Source organism: Rhinopithecus bieti, unplaced genomic scaffold (genome assembly GCF_001698545.2).
Source record: "Rhinopithecus bieti isolate Rb0 unplaced genomic scaffold, ASM169854v2 scaffold_425, whole genome shotgun sequence".
NCBI lineage: Eukaryota > Metazoa > Chordata > Mammalia > Primates > Cercopithecidae > Rhinopithecus > Rhinopithecus bieti.
In genome coordinates, this window is record NW_016803361.1 from 1,684,953 (window position 1) to 1,704,035 (window position 19,083).

At 48.6% G+C, this 19,083-nt stretch overlaps 2 protein-coding genes across 2 annotated transcripts in view; one reads left to right on the forward strand and one right to left on the reverse strand.

Moving 5' to 3' along the window:
- The window catches only part of PI4K2A (phosphatidylinositol 4-kinase type 2 alpha), a 30,291-nt gene extending 24,305 nt beyond the window's left edge, over window positions 1-5,986 (forward strand). Inside the window, exon 9 of the mRNA XM_017879796.1 lies at window positions 3,509-5,986. Coding sequence (XP_017735285.1) covers window positions 3,509-3,670 — 162 coding nt within the window. The 3' untranslated portion in view covers window positions 3,671-5,986. The remainder of the gene's footprint in view (window positions 1-3,508) is intronic.
- Window positions 5,987-7,376: 1,390 nt separating this feature from the next.
- AVPI1 (arginine vasopressin induced 1) lies at window positions 7,377-17,753 on the reverse strand. The gene is made up of 3 exons (XM_017880233.1): window positions 17,250-17,753; window positions 9,473-9,769; window positions 7,377-7,979 (listed from the first exon to the last, which is right to left on the reverse strand). The coding sequence occupies exons 2-3, from the start codon at window positions 9,757-9,759 to the stop codon at window positions 7,823-7,825; spliced, it is 444 nt and encodes a 147-aa protein (XP_017735722.1). The 5' UTR covers window positions 9,760-9,769; window positions 17,250-17,753; the 3' UTR covers window positions 7,377-7,822.
- Between the last annotated feature and the right edge of the window lie 1,330 nt (window positions 17,754-19,083).

The window sequence follows — 19,083 nt, forward strand, 5'->3', positions numbered from 1 at the left end:
AAAAAAAAAAAAAAAAAAAAAAAAAAAGAAACATCTAGGTTGACAGCCTGAATAGACAAAGTAATCATAGTAACTAGACCAGATATGACATAGATGTTAGAACTAGACTGGGAATATTATAATTATGATATTAAAATTACTACATTAATATAATATATAAAGATCAAAAGAATAGAATACATAGACCATTAAAAAATGCACTCACATACAGTCAATTGATTTTTTTTTTGAGACAGAGTCTTGCTCTGTTGCCCAGGCTAGGGTACAGTGGCGTGATCTCGGCTCACTGCAAGCTCTGCCTCCCGGGTTCATGCCATTCTCCTGCCTCAGCCTCCCGAGTAACTGGGACTACAGGCGCCTGCCACCACGCCCGGCTAATTTTTTGTATTTTTAGTAGAGACGGGGTTTCATCATGTTTGCCAGGATGGTCTCGATCTCCTGACCTCGTAATCCACCTGCCTTGGCCTCCCAAAGTGCTGGAATTACAGGCGTGAGCCACCGTGACTGGCCTCTTTTTTAATTCTTTATTCTCCTTTCTTTTTGGTCCCAGTTCCAGGCTTATCTTCAGCTTTTAATTGGGAAATTTTGAACCTCAGTAAAGTTGAAAGAATGGAGCCTTCTGGATTCTTCAGTTGTTGTATTTAGCCAGATTTATCTCATGTGTCTATGTATTATCCACTGGTATATCTGAATAATGTCTGTTTAATTTCTCTCTCTCCCTAGATAGATTTTCTTTTTTGCCAAATCTTTTGAAAATAAGTAGTAGACAATTTGACATGTTTACCCCAGATACTCCAGCAATCTCCTTTCAGTTCTTCACCCTGATATTGTGCTTAAGACTATTTGGAACAGTGTAGGATGCTGGCAAGTACCAAAACAATTAAGTAAAAAAGAAATTTGTTACTGATAGGGTAACAAATGACCCCTGTTGCAGGTGTATCTCTGTCCCTTTATAAGCAGCAGTTGTGTAAGAGGATATCTGTTGCTTGAGGGCTGTGTGTCTGTGTGATTTCAGGGTGCAGCTTAGCTTACCCACCCATGGTCTGTGACCTCACCATGAAATCTTCAACATCTACCATCTTTTAAAGAAGATAGGGCTAGGCGTGGTGGCTCATGCCTGTAATCCCAGCACTTTGGGAGGCCGAGGCGGGTGGATCACCTGAGGTTGCAAGTTTGAGACCAGCCTGACCAACATGGAAAAACCCCATCTCTACTAAAAATACAAAATTAGCTGGGAGTGGTGGTACATGCCTGTAATCCCAGCTATTCGGAAGGCTGAGGCAGGCTGAGGCAGGAGAATCGCTTGAACCTGGGAGGTGAAGGTTACTGTGAGCTGAGATTGCGCCATTGCACTCCAGCCTGGGCAACAAGAGTGAAACTCCGTCTCAGAAAAAAAAAAAGAGAGAGAGAGAGAGAAGATAGGACACCTTCAGCTTTTGTACTCTCCTACCAGAGAAGATAAATGATGGTGATACTAATTTTGACAAAGAGGAGAAACTGTGTCCTCATGGACACATAACTGAAATACCTGTAAAATACTGACAAAAGATGGTGAGGACTGGACTCAGTGGCTCACGCCTGTTATCCCAACACTTTGGGAGGCTGAGGTGGGAGGATCATTTGAGGCCAGAAGTTGGAGGGTGCAGTGAGCTATGAATGTGTCACTGTACTGCAGCTTGGGCGACAGAGTGAGACCTTGTCTCAGAAAAGAAAGAAAAAAAATTAGGGGAAACCGGGCAAATGCTATATAGGAACTCTCTGTACTATCTGCAACTTTTCTCTAAAATTATTCCAAGGTAAAACATTTATTTAAAAAAAAAAGATGATGAAGAGATAGTGGTGGAAGGAGAATCCAAATGAAATGTTGGCTTTTACTCTTTTTTTTTTTTTGAGACGGAGTCTCGCTCATTCGCTTAGACCGGAGTGCAGTGGCGCAATCTCAGCTCACTGCAACCTCCGCCTCCCGGGTTCAAGTGATTCTCCTGCCTCAGCCTCCCCAGTAGCTGGGATTACAGGCAACTGCTATCATGCTCAGCTAATTTTTGTATTTTTGTAGAGACAGGGTTTCACCATATTGGCCAGGCTGGTCTCAAACTCCTGACCTCAAGTGACCCACCCACCTCGGCCTCCCAAAGTGCTGGGATTACAGGCGTGACCCACCACGCCCAGCTGGCTTTTTACATTTTACATTTATATCATCTTTGTAGGAAAATCATAAAATAGGGATGAACAACAATAAATAATTAAAAACACCTATAATTTCTTGATACCCAGAGATGACCACTGCCAACTGCCAGACTTTTTTCTACACTACAGGTAGATAGGAAGACAGAATTTTAGAAAGTAAAAGGGGTTACAATCTTACACGGGTTCCTTTTCTGCTTTCCTTTGCATCTAACACAACATTGTGATTACTTCTATGCCAATACATTTACATATATATCTGATAGTTCCCTGGTTAAATTTCTAGATATTTTAGGATAATTGTTTCTTATCCCTTAAATTATTAACTAATTTAATTTACATCTTTTCACTGTTATAAACAATATTACATTATATATTTTTTGAAACTAAATGTTTTATGCATATCCATTAGTGTTTCTTAAAATGGAATTGCCAAGTCAGAGGGTCTGTTTTATTTTATTTTATTTTATTTTATTTTATTTTATTTTTTGAGATGGGGTCTTGCTCTGTTGCCCAGGCTGGAGTACAGTGGCATGATCTCAGCTCACTGCAACCTCTGCCTCCCCAGTTCAAGAGATTCTTCTGCCCAGCCTCCCAAGCATCTGGGATTACAGGTGTGCACCACCCCGCCTGGCTAATTTTTTTGTATTTTTAGTAGATACAGAGTTTCGCCATGTTGGCCAGGTTAGCATCTGTTCATTTTCAGTGTTTTTTTTGTGTTTTGTTTTGTTTTGTTTTTTGAGATGGAGTCTCACTCTGTTGCCCAGGCTGGAGTACAGTGGCATGATCTCAGCTCACTGCAACCTCCGCCTCCTGGGTTCGAGAGATTCTTCTGCCTCAGCCTCCTCAGTAGTTGGGACTACAGGTGTGTGCCCACATGGCCAGCTAATTTTTTTTTTGGTATTTTTAGTAGAGACGGGGTTTCGCCATGTTGGCCAGCCTGGTCTGAAACTCCTGACCTCTAGTGATCCACCTGCCTCGGCCTCCCAAGTGCTGGGATTACAGGCGTGAGCCAGTGTGCCTGGCAAGTGTTTATTTTTTTGAACTCTCCCCAACTCTGAGTCATTCTTTTGTATCTTTACTAACTGGAGGGCAAAAAAAAAAAAAAAAAAATATTTGTTTTCATTTGTATTTTTTAAATGATTCAAGAGGTTTCTATTTTCTGTTTTGCTCATTTCTACTTTTGTAAATAGTCTATTTGCATGATTTTCCATTGGTGTTTTTAAAAATTGATTTGTAGGAGTCCTCTCTACTGATCTCCTTTCAGAGGCAGATCTGGAATGCTGAGGCCTCTCCCTCACCCATCTCCTTTTTCCCACTGCAGATCTTAAATCTGACCCAGGCCTTGAAAGACAACAAGAGTCCCCTGCACCTCGTCCAGATGCCACCTGTGATTGTTGAGACGGCCCGTTCTCACCAGCGGTCTTCTAGCGAGTCCTACACACAGAGCTTTCAGAGCCGGAAGCCCTTCTTTTCATGGTGGTAGCTCCAGAGGCAGGCAGAGGAAATATTCTCAGAGACTGGTGGGAGGAAGCCTGGGAAGTGGGGTGCAGGAAAAGCCAGAGAAGCCAGTGGAGAGCAGCACCTTTAAGAGCCCTCCCTCTCTGCTTGCCACCCTGCTCAGGGCTTTCCCATCCACAGGGAGAAGCACAATCAGGAACAGTGAGTGCTCCTCACCCTTCTGAGTGTGGGGAGGCTGGAGCTCCATGCACTTAGTCCAGATGCCTGGGAAGGAGCATCTCCCTTCCAGCATCTGCTGGTGGCAGGCTGGGACAGTCCCTTCCTTCCCTGACACCCTGCTCTATTGCAATTCCCTATTATATTCTGCATCAGAAAAACAAACAAAACAAAAACAACTTTAAATGCTTGTAGCAGAACCCTGGGTCATCTCATGTCAGAAACCTTTAATCCAGGCCTAAATTTGCGTAGACCTGACATTCAGCTGCCTTGCAGTTGCTTCCTCCCATGAGCCAAGGCAGTGTCAGAGGGCAACTGGATGACTCGCAGTACCACAGCACTGGGACAGACAGAAGCCACACCTTTCTTTTGGGTTTTTGGCAAGCCTCCTCCATCTCCCACCAGTGCTGTGGGCTGGCTGCAAGCCTCCAAACAGTTCTGGAAGAGAGGTTTTTGCTTTACCCCCGCCAGCACTTCCGCACACAATCATAGAGAACCTCTCTGCTCTCTGCTGGCCTACAGCTTGTCTCTTTCTCAAGCAGAGGCAGGAAGAGCTAGTCTTAGCATTTATATTTTAGTAGGAAGTTGACTCCCAGCATGTAAAAGTGATCCACGCGGCCGGAGTGTATGCTGGGAGCTAAGTGGTCTATGGGCGAACATATCCCACCTTGCTTCCTGAGTCCTTGGTCCCAATCTTCTCATTTATTCTTGTCGTTTTAAGTCCCCCCCCCCCAACTATTTTGATGTAAAAGTTCAGTTTGTCTTCTGGAGTGGGTCTCTGCAAGGGTTCTGGGATGAGTCTTGGCTTCTAAGAGGACAGGCTATTAGGTTCTTGGACTTTTTTCTGTGCCACCACTGCTGCTTGGTGGAAGTCACAGAACGTGGATTCTGCCTCATAAATGGCAGTTTCCCTTTTCTCCCTGACTTGTTCTAGGTCAATTTCTCTGTCGCTTCCTGAGAAAGGCGGGACCCAAAGGAGAGAGGCCTTCAGACTGTCCCAGGTCCTGCCCAGCTCAGTGCGCATCTTCTTGCTTCCATGTGTCTTTTCCCCTGCTGCCTCACTCCCCACCCCCACTTGCCAGGTGTTTGAGCCCTTTCTACACCAAAGCAAAGTACAGCCTCAGGAGGGAGTAAAAAGGGTGCCCTGTATGTCTGAGGGGCAGCTGTGTTCATGCCCTGTGCTACTGGACATTTCACAATTCTGGCACCTTGGAATTGGTCAGTCAACCTCAGAAAGAAACTATCTTGAAGGTTTGAAAAACAACCAAAGAAAGGGAGTGAGGACTATGGCTGCATGTCTACTGCTTGCCTGAATGCAGAGCAGAGATGTGCAGCCCTCTGGTCAGCTGGTTCAGGCTGGTCTCTGCCAGTCCCCTTCCAGTCCAGCCACCAGGAGCCCGGTTGTCCCAGGCTTCCACCTGGCTGACAGGAAGAATTTCTGAGAGCCGGATGTGCATGCCCCGTGGACAAAGGTACAGCTCACCTGCCTGCCCCAGCCCCAGCCCCAGCCCCAGCCCTGACAATCACATGCAGCTGACTCGGACACTGGCCTTGGGAACAATGTTTGAGGGAACACCTGCCCCCTGACTGTAGGAGCCAGAAGGGGACCCAGGTGTGCATAGTTCTCTGTAGACATTTTTACCCAAACCTGTTGGTGAAGTGCCCATCTGGTGCTCAAGAGAGCCTGGGGGTCTAACAGGGAGCCCGGCTGCCTCACCTGGCCACAGCCTCCATGCCAGATCTGCACGTTTTCTTGATCCAGACCAGCTCTGTGATCAGAAGGAAATTGGGTCCAGTGTAGGAGCAAGCTGGTCCTGGGCCTGGCAGGCAAGAGTGTGGGCATCCTTTCCTGGCCTTTCTCCACTCTCCCTCAAGCCTGTGCTCAGGTTGCCTTGAATGTGGACTCTGGAAGAGCCAGGGGCCCAGAGTGCCGGGGCAGGCTTCTGGGTGGCACTCGTGGAACACCGTCCCTCTGCCAGCCATAGGCCCTGCCTCCAGTGTCAGGGAATGGAGGCTGGGCTGCGAGAGTGCTGCTGCCCCGTGTCGTTCTTCTAATCCACTGTAGAAATTGTACGTAATGTATTTAAATCAATGCAAATGTATGAATAACAAATCCAGTTCTGACCTTTTTTGTCCAGTTTCTTTTGGGGGAAGGAAGACAAAGAAGGTAGGAACGGAATTTTGACGGCAAAGAAACCTGTGTTTCCACGGAGTTGCTGAGACGTGGCTCCTGGGGCTATTTCCCCTGAATAAAGTAAGATCCAGGCCCTCATTTCCAAAGTCCCGATGCTCTGAAAACCAAAAGTATTTTCATAACCCATTTGAAACCAAACCTGACCTGAACCTGCACTGATGGGAAGCTGTTGGTAATTATGATGGGTCCCTCTTAGTGTGATTCTTTGTTGCAGAAATGTCAATATATTTTATGACATGGTTCCCTACTAGGGACACAGTATTTGCCCTGACTACTTAAGAGCCAAAAAAGTAAAAAATCTGAATTCCAAAGTAATCTAGTACCAAGGGCTTGGGATAAGAAATGTGGACCTACAGGCTGGGTGCAGTGGCTCACGCCTGTAATCCCAGCACTTTGGGAGGCTGAGGTAGGCAGATCGCTTAAGGTCAGGAGTTTGAGACCAGCCTGGCCAACATGGCAAAACCTCATCTCTACTAAAAATACAAAAATTAGCCGGGCGTGGTGGCATGCACCTGTAATCCCAGCTACTTGGAAGGCTGAGGCAGGAGAATCGCTTGAACCCGGGAGGTGGAGGTTGCACTGAGCCAAGATCGCACTACTGCATTCCAGCCCTAAGACTCTGTCTCAAAAATAAATAAATAAATAAATAAATAAATAAATAAATAAAATAAGCAGACAATAAAATAAAAAAGAGGCGCTACCTATACTCAGGTAGTTGTGGCTCCTCCTCTCGGCCACCAGAGGGCAGCCCTGCCTTGTGTACATCCCTGCCCCACTTGAAACCCTGAATAATCTGCTGGATCTGCTGTATGCTTTATAGGGCGGGTGGAGAGGGAGAAGAAAGTTAATAAGCACAGAGTGTGCTTCTCTTGAGGTGGAGCTAGAACTGCAGGAAAACCCCCTGCTTTCAAGGGTTTCCAGGTCATGGGAAGCCTAGGATATAATGCAGGCAGCTTCAGAACGATTGGTCCACCTTTGGATGGTCAGCCCATAAGGATGAAGAAGCCAAATGAGGAGCTGGCACCACTAGTTTGACTGCAGATTAAGCCAATCCAAGGCCCCAGCCTACTGTGCGGGGCTGACCATGACAGTCTTTCCCTTCTGATCCTGTGGATCAGGACTGCTGCAGAGACTCTCCCCTCTACTCCCGATCCAACAGGCTCTGGAAAAGGAAGCTGTGGTCCAGGGGCTTGGCATGGGGGTGAAAAAGGAGAGGGAGGTGAAAAGGAGAGGAAGCCAGCCCTGATTTTTCCTTACTGGGGATACTCTTGCCCCTCCCACTCTGTTTCAGTTCCTCCCCTTCTGTGACAGACTCACATACTCTTGATGCAGATGTTTTTATTTGCCACTTAAACCACGGTTTCCCTGTGGACCCTGATGGTGCGGGAGTGTGGAACAGGCTGCTGGAATCATGGTTTACAGTAGTAGCAGGTAGATTAGTAGCGTGAGTGGTGAAATGCTGTGTCTGAGGGCCTGTCACTTGGCTCCCAGGGGAATATCATGCAGCCCGGGAATAGTGTTAGATTGGGAAAGACTGTGGCAGGAACAGTCACTGTCTCTCCTCATTTTGGTAAGGAATGGGTGGCACATAATGAAGAGCCCAGCAGAAGCATCCAGTCCTGTTCTGAATGGAGCAGACCAGTGGCAGCGGCCTCTTGCTTTCATTTACCCCTTTGGGCTGCTTGCCTAAAGTCTCTCTTCCTTCTTCACCTCCCCAGGCCCTTTGGCAAGAGGGAAGACACTGCCATTCCTGGCTCTTTCCCTGGATCAGTGTCTGATCTGGTGGAGGTAGCTTGTGGGGCCTGGCTTCCTCCAGTTCCGGCGGATCCTGGCACTTGTCCTCCTAGAGTGCAGATACTGCTCACTGGAGGCTGTCTCCGTGGCACTCTGTGGGTCGGCCAGTGGAGAGTGGGGCTCCAGGATTCTGCAGAGAACAAGTGTATGATTAGCTAACATCAATAGGGAGAATGGAATGGGGATTTCAAGAGATTTTTTCATGGCAGACCATAAAACGTACGATTTGGAGCAAAATGAGACCAGGGCTCTGGTCTGGTCTTTCCTGCTCTGAGAACTGTCTGACTAGACAAAGTTTTCAGATTTCTCTGCAGTAGAAAGGGTTGGACCAGATCAGGTTGTACAAAATTCAACATTTCTTCATCCTCATCCTGTACTCATGGCAGATGTCATTAATTAGTCATGCTATTAAACTGGTTTGATAAGCAGTGACTACTAATCAACTAGAGTTAAATACAAGCTATGACACTGACTTGCCATCTCAGGACCTGATGACCTCCAAAGGCCTGTTCAGGTCTGATGTTCTGACTGTGGGCCCCAGAGAAGGCAGCAGAGAGATGAAGTGCAGAGCATCCCCCATAGTGATTGGTTGAGGCCAAGTGGTTCAGCTCCATCCTTTTGGGTTCACTCTTCCTGGGCTGGCAGTGGCCTAGGCAAAGAAGTGGCCGACTAGGGAGACTGGGGAGAGATCTCAAGGTAAAAGTTTTTCAACAATTTTTAACCCATAATGCCTCAACAATACATTCCTAGGCTGTATTCTCTGTAATCCCCAGCCAAGATTTTAATTAGGCTTTTTTTTTTTTTTTTTTTTTAAAGAGATAGGGTCTCACTCTGTCACTGAGGCTGGAGTGCAGTGACAGGATCATAGCTTACTGCAGCCTCAAACTCCTGGCCTCAAGTGATCCTCCTACCTCAGCCCCTGGAGTAGCTAGGACTGCAGGTGCATGCCACCTGGCTAATTTTTCTTTGTGTGTGTGTGTGTGTGTGTGTGTGTTTTTCTTCAGAGACAGGATCTCACCATGTTGCCCAGGCTGGTAAGCTGAGAATCACAGCAAAATGAGGTGGTGCTACTAGGACTCAGGGATCTCTTTCTATGGGAGTTTACAGGGTTGTGTATGACTCCAAAAGTAACATCTGTCTTTTTTTTTTTCTTTTTGAGACAGTCTCGCTCTGTCACCCAGGTTGGAGTGCAATGGCACGATCTCGGCTCACTGAAACCTCAGCCTCCCGGGTTCAAGCAATTCTCCTGCCTCACCCTCATGAGTAGCTGGGATTATAGGTGTGCACCACCACACCCAGCTAATTTTTGTAATTTTAGTAGAGACAGGGTTTCACCATGTTGGTCAGGCTGGTCTCAAACTCCTGACCTAGTGATCTGCCTGCCTTGGCCCCCCAAAGTGCTGGGATTACAGGCATGAACCACCGCATCCACCAACAGCAATCTTGTAAGTGCCAACCAAGTGATGACACTGTGTAGACCTTATAACCACCCTAGGCACTTTACAGTGGTAGTGGTAGGCAGGCACTTTACAGTGAGGCCACTAGCTCCAGGCCACACAGTCAACACAACGGTGGAACAGGCGTTGGTGCTCTTCCCTCAGCCATCCAGTTCTAGGAACCTACCTGAGCCGGCTGCAGTGTTGTAGCGAGTGGCCCAGGGGTTTCTGCCTTGGGGGCCTCTTCCTGCGCAGCCTCTTGAGGGCCTCAGCCACACGGTGGTCCCCTGCACATTCCCAGATGATCTGTGCCCGTTCCTCGGCCAGCTGGTCCCCACTGCGTTGAAACAGGCCTTGGATCTGCAGCAGCTCGGCGTCCTGGAAGATGTTGGCTGAGGCCTGCTTGCGGCCCCGGGCCTCAGTCGGGGCCTGCCAAGGGGGTGGCTCACTGACCACCGAGGCTGGGGTACCCATTGTGGATGCTCTGAGGATGGAAAGCATGGAGACATCAGCAACTCAGCTGGTCCTTCCCAGACCTGGGGGTCCTGGCTAATCCTAGGGCTTCTGATGTTTCCATTTTCCAGGAGCTAAACTGGAGGAAGTCTCTTGCCTTAACATCACTTAAGCGCTTATGTGTCAGACACCTATATTATCTCATTTAGGATTCACAGCAACCCGTGAGGTAAGAACTATTGTTTATCCTCATTTTACAGATGAAGAAGTGCAACTCAGAGGGGTTAAATGACTTGCCAGTGTCACAAAGCCACGTGCACATGTAGAGCCAGCAGTTGAACCCAGGTCTGTCTAGCTGTAAATTCCATGCAGACACCAGGATGCCCAGTAGCAGCTCAACTGTGCTGAGTACTTATACCAGGCACCTGTAAGAGCTTGCCTTTCATAGTATCAATGAGATGTAACAAGCATAACAGCCCTGTAAGGTAGGTATTTTTATCCTCCTCATTTCACAGATGAGGAATCTGAGGAAAGGTTAAGTCATCCATGGTTATGCAACTAGGATGAGAACCCAGGCCTCTCTGATGCTAAGGCCCAGGTGCTGTAGCACACAGGTAAGAGAGGAGTTGTGGAACTGGGCTACCCAGTTTGGAATCCCACTTTATCCCCCTCCACCACTTACTTGGTGGGGCATCCCCCCTGCCTCAGCTGCCTCCCATGTCAAATTATCACCTGGTACTAGTACCTACTTTATAGGATTAATTTGAAGATTGAAGGAAGACATAAAGTATATAGAATAGTGGTCAGTGTTTTCAGTCTATAAAATTGAGACATCATCCCGCCTCCTATTTTCAAGACCTTGGGGATGAACCAAATCCATATAATTTAGTAAACATAGTATGAAATAAGCCAATCAGATCTAACCACAGTCCAGTGGACCTAATGAGCCAGAGATGAAGGCAGAAGAGGAGGCTGCAAGGGTTAGAATATACTGTCAAGGGCAGAGGCTGAAATTTATAAGAAAGTTCAATAGAAGTTAGGCTGTGTGTCAATGTCTCCCATTATATCCAGGAAGTGAAAATTAAATGATCTCCTTTGATTCTAGATAGTCCACTTTGAATAATAAAGGCCTAAGAAGCTTACCCACCACATCCTTGTCTCCAGCACAGCCTGGAAACAAGACTGACATTACACAGAACAGATTTCGAGTCCCAACTCTGACACCTTAAGCAAGTTACCCAACCTCCTCTCTGAGCCTGTCTCCTTAAATGTCAAATGGGGATACGATTACCCACTTCTTAGGGTTATAGTAAGGATTAAATGAGCCAAGTATATCAGTTACCCAATAAGAGCTATAGTTGGCCCTCAGCATCTGTGGGTTCTACATCCAGGGATTCAGCCAACCTTGGATAAATAAAAAATTTTAAAATACAATGATATGGCTGGGCACGGTGGCTTACACCTGTAATCCCAGCACTTTGGGAGGTAAGGCGGGCAGATCACCTGAGGTTGGGAGTTCAAGACCAGCCTGACCAACATTGAGAAACTGTCTAAAAATACAAAATTAGCTGGGAGTGGTGGCGGGTGCCTTTAATCCCAGCTACTCAGGAGGCTGAGGCAGGAGAATCACTTGAACCCAGGAAGCGGAGGTTGCGGTGAGCCGAGATCGCACCATTTCACTCCAGCCTGGGCAACAAGAGCAAAACTCTGTCTCAAAAAAAAAAGAATACAATGATACAACAATAAAAAAAAAATAAAAAATGGATTCATTGTAACTACAGAGCATTCACATTGTATTAGGTATTATAAGTACCCTAGAGATGATTTAAAGCACGCAGGAGGATGTGCACAGTCTATACACAAACATGATATTTTATGTAAGTGACTCGAGCATCCCATGGAGGAGCCTGGAACCACCCTCCATGGATACTGAGGAATTTGTAAATGCAAATCGTCCTCTGTTGGCCTCTGTGACCTTTGTACCTGAGTCAGGGGTATAGGTGAACCCTGCTTTCCTCCAAGCTGTGTGGCCACAGCCAGCTGATGACAGCCCTGCGCTCTCACCCCTTTCCCAGCCCCAGACCTTTTGGGGAGAGGAGGAGCAGGTCCTGCTGCTTTCCCAGGGCCTGGCTGCCTGAGTCAGACCTCATTCCACAGCCAGCTACAGAGACAGCAATCAACAGCAACCAGCTTCCAAAGGGGGAAAAGGAACATTAAAATATGTTTAAATTAAAATATTTATATGCTCGTCATAAGAGGCAAACAGTACAAAACCTTATATATAAAAGCTTTTCTAATTTCCTATCAACCCACTTGCAGAAGTAACCCTTCCCCTAACCTGCCTTTTGTTCTCTGTAAGGGTTTGAATTATCTCCGCCCCACTCATACTCCCAAAATATGACTCCCTCCCTTGCCCTGGCTTTCCCCGCTCCTCACCTCAATAGTCACCCTCATTATTCCAATCATTTCTATGCTCACTTTGTCCCAGTTTCCAGGCCTTCTATCATAAAAACTCCACCCTGTTTTCAAAAGATTTAACAACTAAAAGCTGCAGAAGACTTCCAGATGAGTTAACATCATGAAAATCGGCCGGGCGCGGTGGCTCAAGCCTGTAATCCCAGCACTTTGGGAGGCCGAGACGGGTGGATCACGAGGTCAGGAGATCGAGACCATCCTGGCTAACACGGTGAAACCCCGTCTCTACTAAAAAATACAAAAAAATTAGCCGGGCGAGATCGCGGGCGCCTGTAGTCCCAGCTACTCGGGAGGCTGAGGCAGGAGAATGGCGTGAACCCGGGAGGCGGAGCTTGCAGTGAGCTGAGATCTGGCCACAGCACTCCAGCCTGGGTGACAGAGCGAGACTCCGTCTCAAAAAAAAAAAAAAAAACATCATGAAAATTGTACTTTTATCTGGAAAATGGGAATTTAAAATCTGCCCCTTCTTAGGTGCTATTACGAAAATCCAGTTAAAATCTAATCTATGTGGTAATTAAGCCCCCAGAGCTGGATGACATAAACACACTGTGACAAGAAGACAATAGTCGGGCCGGGTGCGATGGCTCACGCCTGTAATCCCAGCACTTGGGGAGGCCGAGGCAGGCGGATCACAAGGTCAGGAGATCAAGACCACCCTGGCTAACACGGTGAAACCCCGTCTCTACTAAAAATACAAAAAATTAGCCGGGTGTGGTGGTGGGCACCTGTAGTCCCAGCTACTCAGGAGGCTGAGGCAGGAGAATGGCGTAAACCCGGGAGGCGGAACTTGCAGTGAGCCGAGATCGCGCCACTGCACTCCAGCCTAGGCGGCAGAGTGAGACTCCATCTCAAAAAAACAAAAAAGACAACAGTCACCAGGTAACACTTTTAGGCTGATAAAGAGAAATAAAAGCTAACTATGGGATATTTACTCTGGATCAGGCAATATGGATGATATCCTTTCATCCTCAATTCTAGGAGTTAGGGACTGTTATCCCATTTCACAGGGAAGTAAAGGGAAGCTGAGATGCAAGTATGACTACCAGTGGCTCAGCCGAGGCCAGAGGTGGTTGAAATGACTGCAGCCATGCTTTTATTTTTATTATTACATATATTTTTGAGAGCGAGTTTTGCTATTGTTGCCCAAGCTGGAGTGCAGTGGTACAGTCTCAGCTCACTGCAACCTCCACCTCCCAAGTTCAAGCGATTCTCCTGCCTCAGCCTCCTGCGTAGCTGGAATTACAGGCATCCCCCACCACTCCTGGCTAATTTTTTGTGTTTTTAGTAAAGATGGGGTTTCACCATGTTGGTCAGGCTGGTCTTGAACTCCTGACCTCAGGTGATCCCCCCGCCTTGGCCTCCCAAAGTGTTGTGATTACAGGCTTGAGCCACTGAGCCCGGTCAGCCCACGCTTCTAAACCCCCGAGCTGGCTTCACAGCCAGGCAGCTTAAAGAACACTTCATGTTTCTATGAAGAGTGCTTTCCTATTCCCACCTAATTCATGAAGGGGAAATCCTGCCAATGGAAAGGGAAGGACAATGAATTATCCCACCTGGTGGAGGCAGGGGTGGAGCTGTGGAATTGTGTTAGTCTGTTCACTAGGGTCTGGGCTCTTTCCTGGGTGACAGTTAGCCCAGCCTTGAGCTGTAGCACTCTAAAGAGGAAGAGCCCAGCTTCCACAGAAGAAATCAAGAACTGCAACCCAGCCCAGTACACAGAGCCCTGGCTTATGAGTCAGAGGAGTGGGTTCAAGCCCTACTTCTGCCACTCACTGGCTGAAAGGCCTCAGGCAATTCACATCCCCTCTGTGGGTCAGTTTCCCTGTTACTGGTGTAAGAACAGCTTGATGTTGATGGTTTCTGAGGGCCTGCACAGTGCTGGGAGTCAACAATTCCATGCGCAGGTAAGTCTGTACAGAAGGAGGAATGGAGCTACTTGTCTGCCAAAGCTAGGGGCAACATGTGTGGACAGGTCTGGCTAACTGGGTGCTAGGAAACTCCCCAGCCAGTAGCTCCCTTTCTCCTCCCTACTCTATGCTGTTTTGCTGCAGTGGGCCCTGGGGTTAGGATCTGGTAGAAAACAGAACTCACAGCTCTAAAGCTCCCTAGTGACCTCAGCTGGCTATGACCAAGCCTGGGGCAGAGGCCTAGGCTGGTCTGGGGTGGTAGGAGAAAGGGTGATATCCGGCCTCACCTCCCCAGGGAAAGAAGGGCAATAAGGATCATGTAGCAGCAGCTACCTCGGGGAGGAAATGGCTTGGAGCCTGACTTCCCAGCAACCTCTCCCAGGACAGCAAGGCTTTGACTACAGCTTCAGTGAGCTGCGTTACAAACATACCAAGAAACCCTTGCGGAGAGTCTGAGCCTCCAGCCTCAACCATACCCTCCATGAACCTTGGGGAGGGCTTAGCACCTTCAGATTTTGAGGCCCCTCACCTTTTTTTTTTTTTTTTTTTTTGAGACGGAGTCTGGCTCTGTCGCCCAGGCTGGAGTGCAGTGGCCGGATCTCAGCTCACTGCAAGCTCCGCCTCCCAGGTTCACGCCATTCTCCTGCCTCCGCCTCCCAAGTAGCTGGGACTACAGGCGCCCGCCGCCTCGTCGCCCGGCTAGTTTTTTGTATTCTTTAGTAGAGACGGGGTTTCACCGTATTAGCCAGGATGGTCTCGATCTGCTGACCTTGTGATCCGCCCGTCTCGGCCTCCCAAAGTGCTGGGATTACAGGCTTGAGCCACCGCGCCCGGCCGAGGCCCCTCACTCTTTTTTGTTTGTTTAGTTTTGTTTTGTTTTTCTGAGGCAGAGTCTCACTCTGTCACCCAGGCTGGAGTGCAGTGGTGCAAATCTCAGTTCACTGCAACCTCCGCCTCCAAGGTTCAAGCAATTTTCTTGCCTCAACATCCCAAGTAGCTGGGATTACAGGTGCCCGCCACCACGCCTAACTAATTTTTGTATTTTTAGTAGAGACAAGGTTTCACCATGTTGGCCAGGCTGGTCTTGAACTCCTGACCTCAAGTGATCCACCCACCTCATCCTCCCAGGGTGTTGGGAATACAGGTGTGAGCCACCACCACCGGCTGAGGCCCCTCACTCTTGGCTCTGCCTCTTATTCTGGGATTCAGACAGCAGAGTGAGGCTGGGAATAAAACTAGGCAGATTCCAGGTAGGATTAGATGGTAAGTTTTGGGAAAACCGATGAAATGGCGAATCAGAACACTTTTATTATCAAAAGAAACTTCCTGCCTCATTCAATGTGTTCAATAGTTATTTTCCCTCCAATTTCCTGGAGAAGACCTTAGTCCAGGAAAAGTCAGTGTATACTTGAACAATAGTACTTTTGAAAACTAGAAAATGAAACCATGGGGCTATTAGATTACAAATGGACCTTTCATTTCAAAGCTGACATAAAAGAAGATAAGTATGGGTCTGTGTACAAAGACCAATTGCAAAATACTTCAATTTGACACAAACTAGGTTGAAAATGAACCCCAAAGGAAATACCAAACGTTGAAAATGACAAAGTTCAACTTGTTTTGAAACAGACAGTAAGTGAAGAACTGTGGAACCCTAACAAAGAAATATATTTAAAAAGTGACTCACCATGCAATGAATTTGCAATATATAAATATGGTACGCAATTGAGCACCCTTTGCAATATACGAAGTTCAGTTCAGACAGCTATTCTAGGAGAGTATCTCACTGTAGTCCAGGGAGGCCCAGGTAACCACGAGAGGCAGAACACGTTTGGGTGAGCTGGCATCTCCTAGGTCCTCACGCAGGAGGAGGCCCCCTTCCAATAACCCAGGTGATAGCAATAATCTCTGTAATCAGGGGCCTAGGGGCTCTTAGAAAAATTACTGGAGGCTCTGGCCCAAGACCCTAATCAACACTTGGGGCCCTGGCCTGCTACCCTACACAGACATGCCACTGGACAGCAGCCAAAATCTGTGACTCCTCAAATGGGAAGCCCAGTTCAAATGGCTGTGTGGGCTTCCCCACCAGCAGGGCCTAGCCTCAGGGAGGTATGCCTAGAGAACTGGATATACATTGGCCTCCAAATCTGTGCCCCTGGAGGCGGAGAAAGCAACTGGGCCCTTTCCCCAGACCAGTTATCATATATGACCTGAAAATAAACTGTTACTAGATCTGGGGATAACCCTTTCAAGAGTTCTAGAACCCTGAATTCTGGCTGTGCTGCTAACTGGGTGACCTTGAATAAGTCTCAGTTTCCCCTGCCACAAGTTGCTCATCATCAAAATAGTGAGTATAAGGCCGGGCCAGGTGGCTCATGCCTATAATCCCAGCACTTTGGGAGGCTGAGGTGGGAGGATCGCTTGAGCCCAGGAGTTTGAGATCAGCCTGGTCAACATAGCAAGACTGCCTCTACAAAATTTTAAATAAGCTTTTAAAAATAAACAGTGAGAATAAATAACCCTTAGCAGGAAAAGGGAGATTAAGTTTGCGAGGGCATTCCTTCTAGTACCTGGTATACCACAGACATTCCATGCATGCTGGTTGAATGAATAAATGATGAAGGGAAAGGCTACCTGACTACCAGAGGCTATAGAATCATTGTCATTTTCATCATCACAGCCATCAGCAAATCTGTGTACTTTTAAGTCATAGCTTTATGATTAAAATCATAGAGGCAGCTTGTTCAGTGTCAAGCACAGAACAGAGCACGTTCAGATGGGTGCTTTCTCTCCTCCTCACATGAGGTGGCACTATTGTTACACCCATTTTACAGATGAGAACACTACACCCAAAGTCACACAGCTGGCAGGTGATGGAAGGCTGGGACATGAACCCAGGCAGTCTGGGACAGAACCCAGCACCCGGGCTCTCAAGCCACTGTTATTTTTGTTCCTGCCAGATGGCTGAGGAGGTCTTCTGGGGAAGGTCAGGCCCAGAAGCCTTTCGGAAGCTATCTGCTTCTGCTTCTGTAGATTGTGGAAGGCACAGGTATCCAAAGTCAGGACTCCCAAGCCAGCCTGTGCCCTCTGCACTCCACTGCCCGGTGGAGAATTGGAGAAGGTACTCACCACGCTGAAGGGCAGCTCTGACAGACCTCAAATGGGGATGGGGCAAGCTAAGATGCGCCCACTCCAACCTCTTCCACAGCCTTCAGAAAGGGCGGGCGCAGCTCTGAGCTTCCTGCTGCGAAAATGCTTCCAGGGCCAGTCGGTGATCACGGGCAGCACAAGAGCGTGGCAGAGGGTATCCTGGCCGAGGTCCTAAAGCGCCATCTCCAGCACGAGGAGGCCCCGGAGCTCCGACGTGGCCGCTTCGCAGAACGACGGGGCCCTAAGTGGATCTGGCGGTTGCGTCCCGGTAGCACCCCGGCTGCCTGTTGCCCTCCGGCTCCCACGGAGGCGCCGAGCTGGGCCGCCGACCTAAGTACCTGGTTGCTCGAGGCGGGCCGCACGAAGCTCCAAACTGGTCCGGACCACCTGGGTCACAGCCGCGGTTCCCGGGAGAAAGCGCTCCCCAGCCCCGGAACAACCAATCCTCGGCCCGAGCCGGCTGTGAGCTCCCAGGCGAGCCTTCCAAACCCAAGGTGGAGTGCCGTGCGCCAATCATAGGCGGGAGACGGGGAGGGGGCGTGTCCAGCCCCGCCCCCCGCCTCTGCTGGCCTGGAAAGCAGAGTGAGAAGCTTCCTAGAACCTCATCAGCGGCGGAGCGGCGGCGAGGGGGCGTGTCCACCCGGGCCCTGCCCACCGCCCTCACCGCCCTAGCGCGGCGCCGGAGGCGCCCCCTTCATTGACGTCAGTCCCCAGGGCCAGCGCGGTTTTGCAGGCGCGGGCGCCGGGCGGGGCTGCATTCCTGCCCCAGGGTGCGGCGGCAGCTGTCCCTGTAGGGTACACGTGACGGTGCCCCTTCTCCTGGGCCCAAGGCTAGCGCGCACGGCACCGACTGCCTTACGGCGCGTGGCCCTCTGCAGATCCTCAGATTCTGCCTTTCAGCTTCCCTCTCAGCCCACCGTTTGGCTCCGGCTTTGGAGAGGAAGGGGCAGTCTGCTGCAGTCCGACCTTGGGCTTCAAAGCCAGAATGTCGTGGGTTCAAATATTAGGTCGTTTGTGCGACTTTGGGCCGGTTACCTAAACAAGACAGTATTTTAAAGTTTGTATTCATTCGGAAATGTTCATTAGTGACCTATGCTGTCCGAGTTCCCTGATAGGCAGTAAACAAGAGAGACGGAAAGACCTATAGCCCTTGTCCTGGGGAATCTACAGCCTAGTAAGGGAGGCAGGCGGTAAACAACCTAAAACATGGAGTATGTGATTACAATTGTGATCAATGTTATGGCTATAAGAGGATAATTATGGAGGAACCTAAGCTTCCTCTGGGAGGTTCAGGAGGGCTGAAGAAGCAACATTTAAGCTGAGATATAAAGAAGAGTTGAAATTGGCCAAATGAAGAGGAGTGGGTCTGGGGAAACTGCTTTAACGAAGAGGGAAAGGCATTTGGTTGGGCCAGGAGGTAGCTTGGCTCCGGAGGAATTAAATGCGACCCGGAGTAAGGCTAAGGAGAGAGCACGATGGGAAACAGAAGGCAGAGGCAGGCAGAGAAGGTTGCATGTGATCCTCGCAGGGGTTTAAACAGGGAATGGCATTATATGTACTGTGTTTATGTAACGGGCATTTTATAGTACTTACCACGTACCAGTAGTGTCAGTCAGCACTTTGCAAATTTTATCCTCATGACAAGTTTGTGTTTTTAGAAGGTCACTCTGGCTGCAGCTTGGAACTTGGATTGGAGGGGCAGGAGTGGATGCAGGGTGTCCAATGGGCCTCTGATAAATGCTTGTTTTGTCCTTGGAAGATGAGGTGTTCGTGCACTTGTTCAGCAATGCTCAGGAAAGGCTCTTGGGTCTCC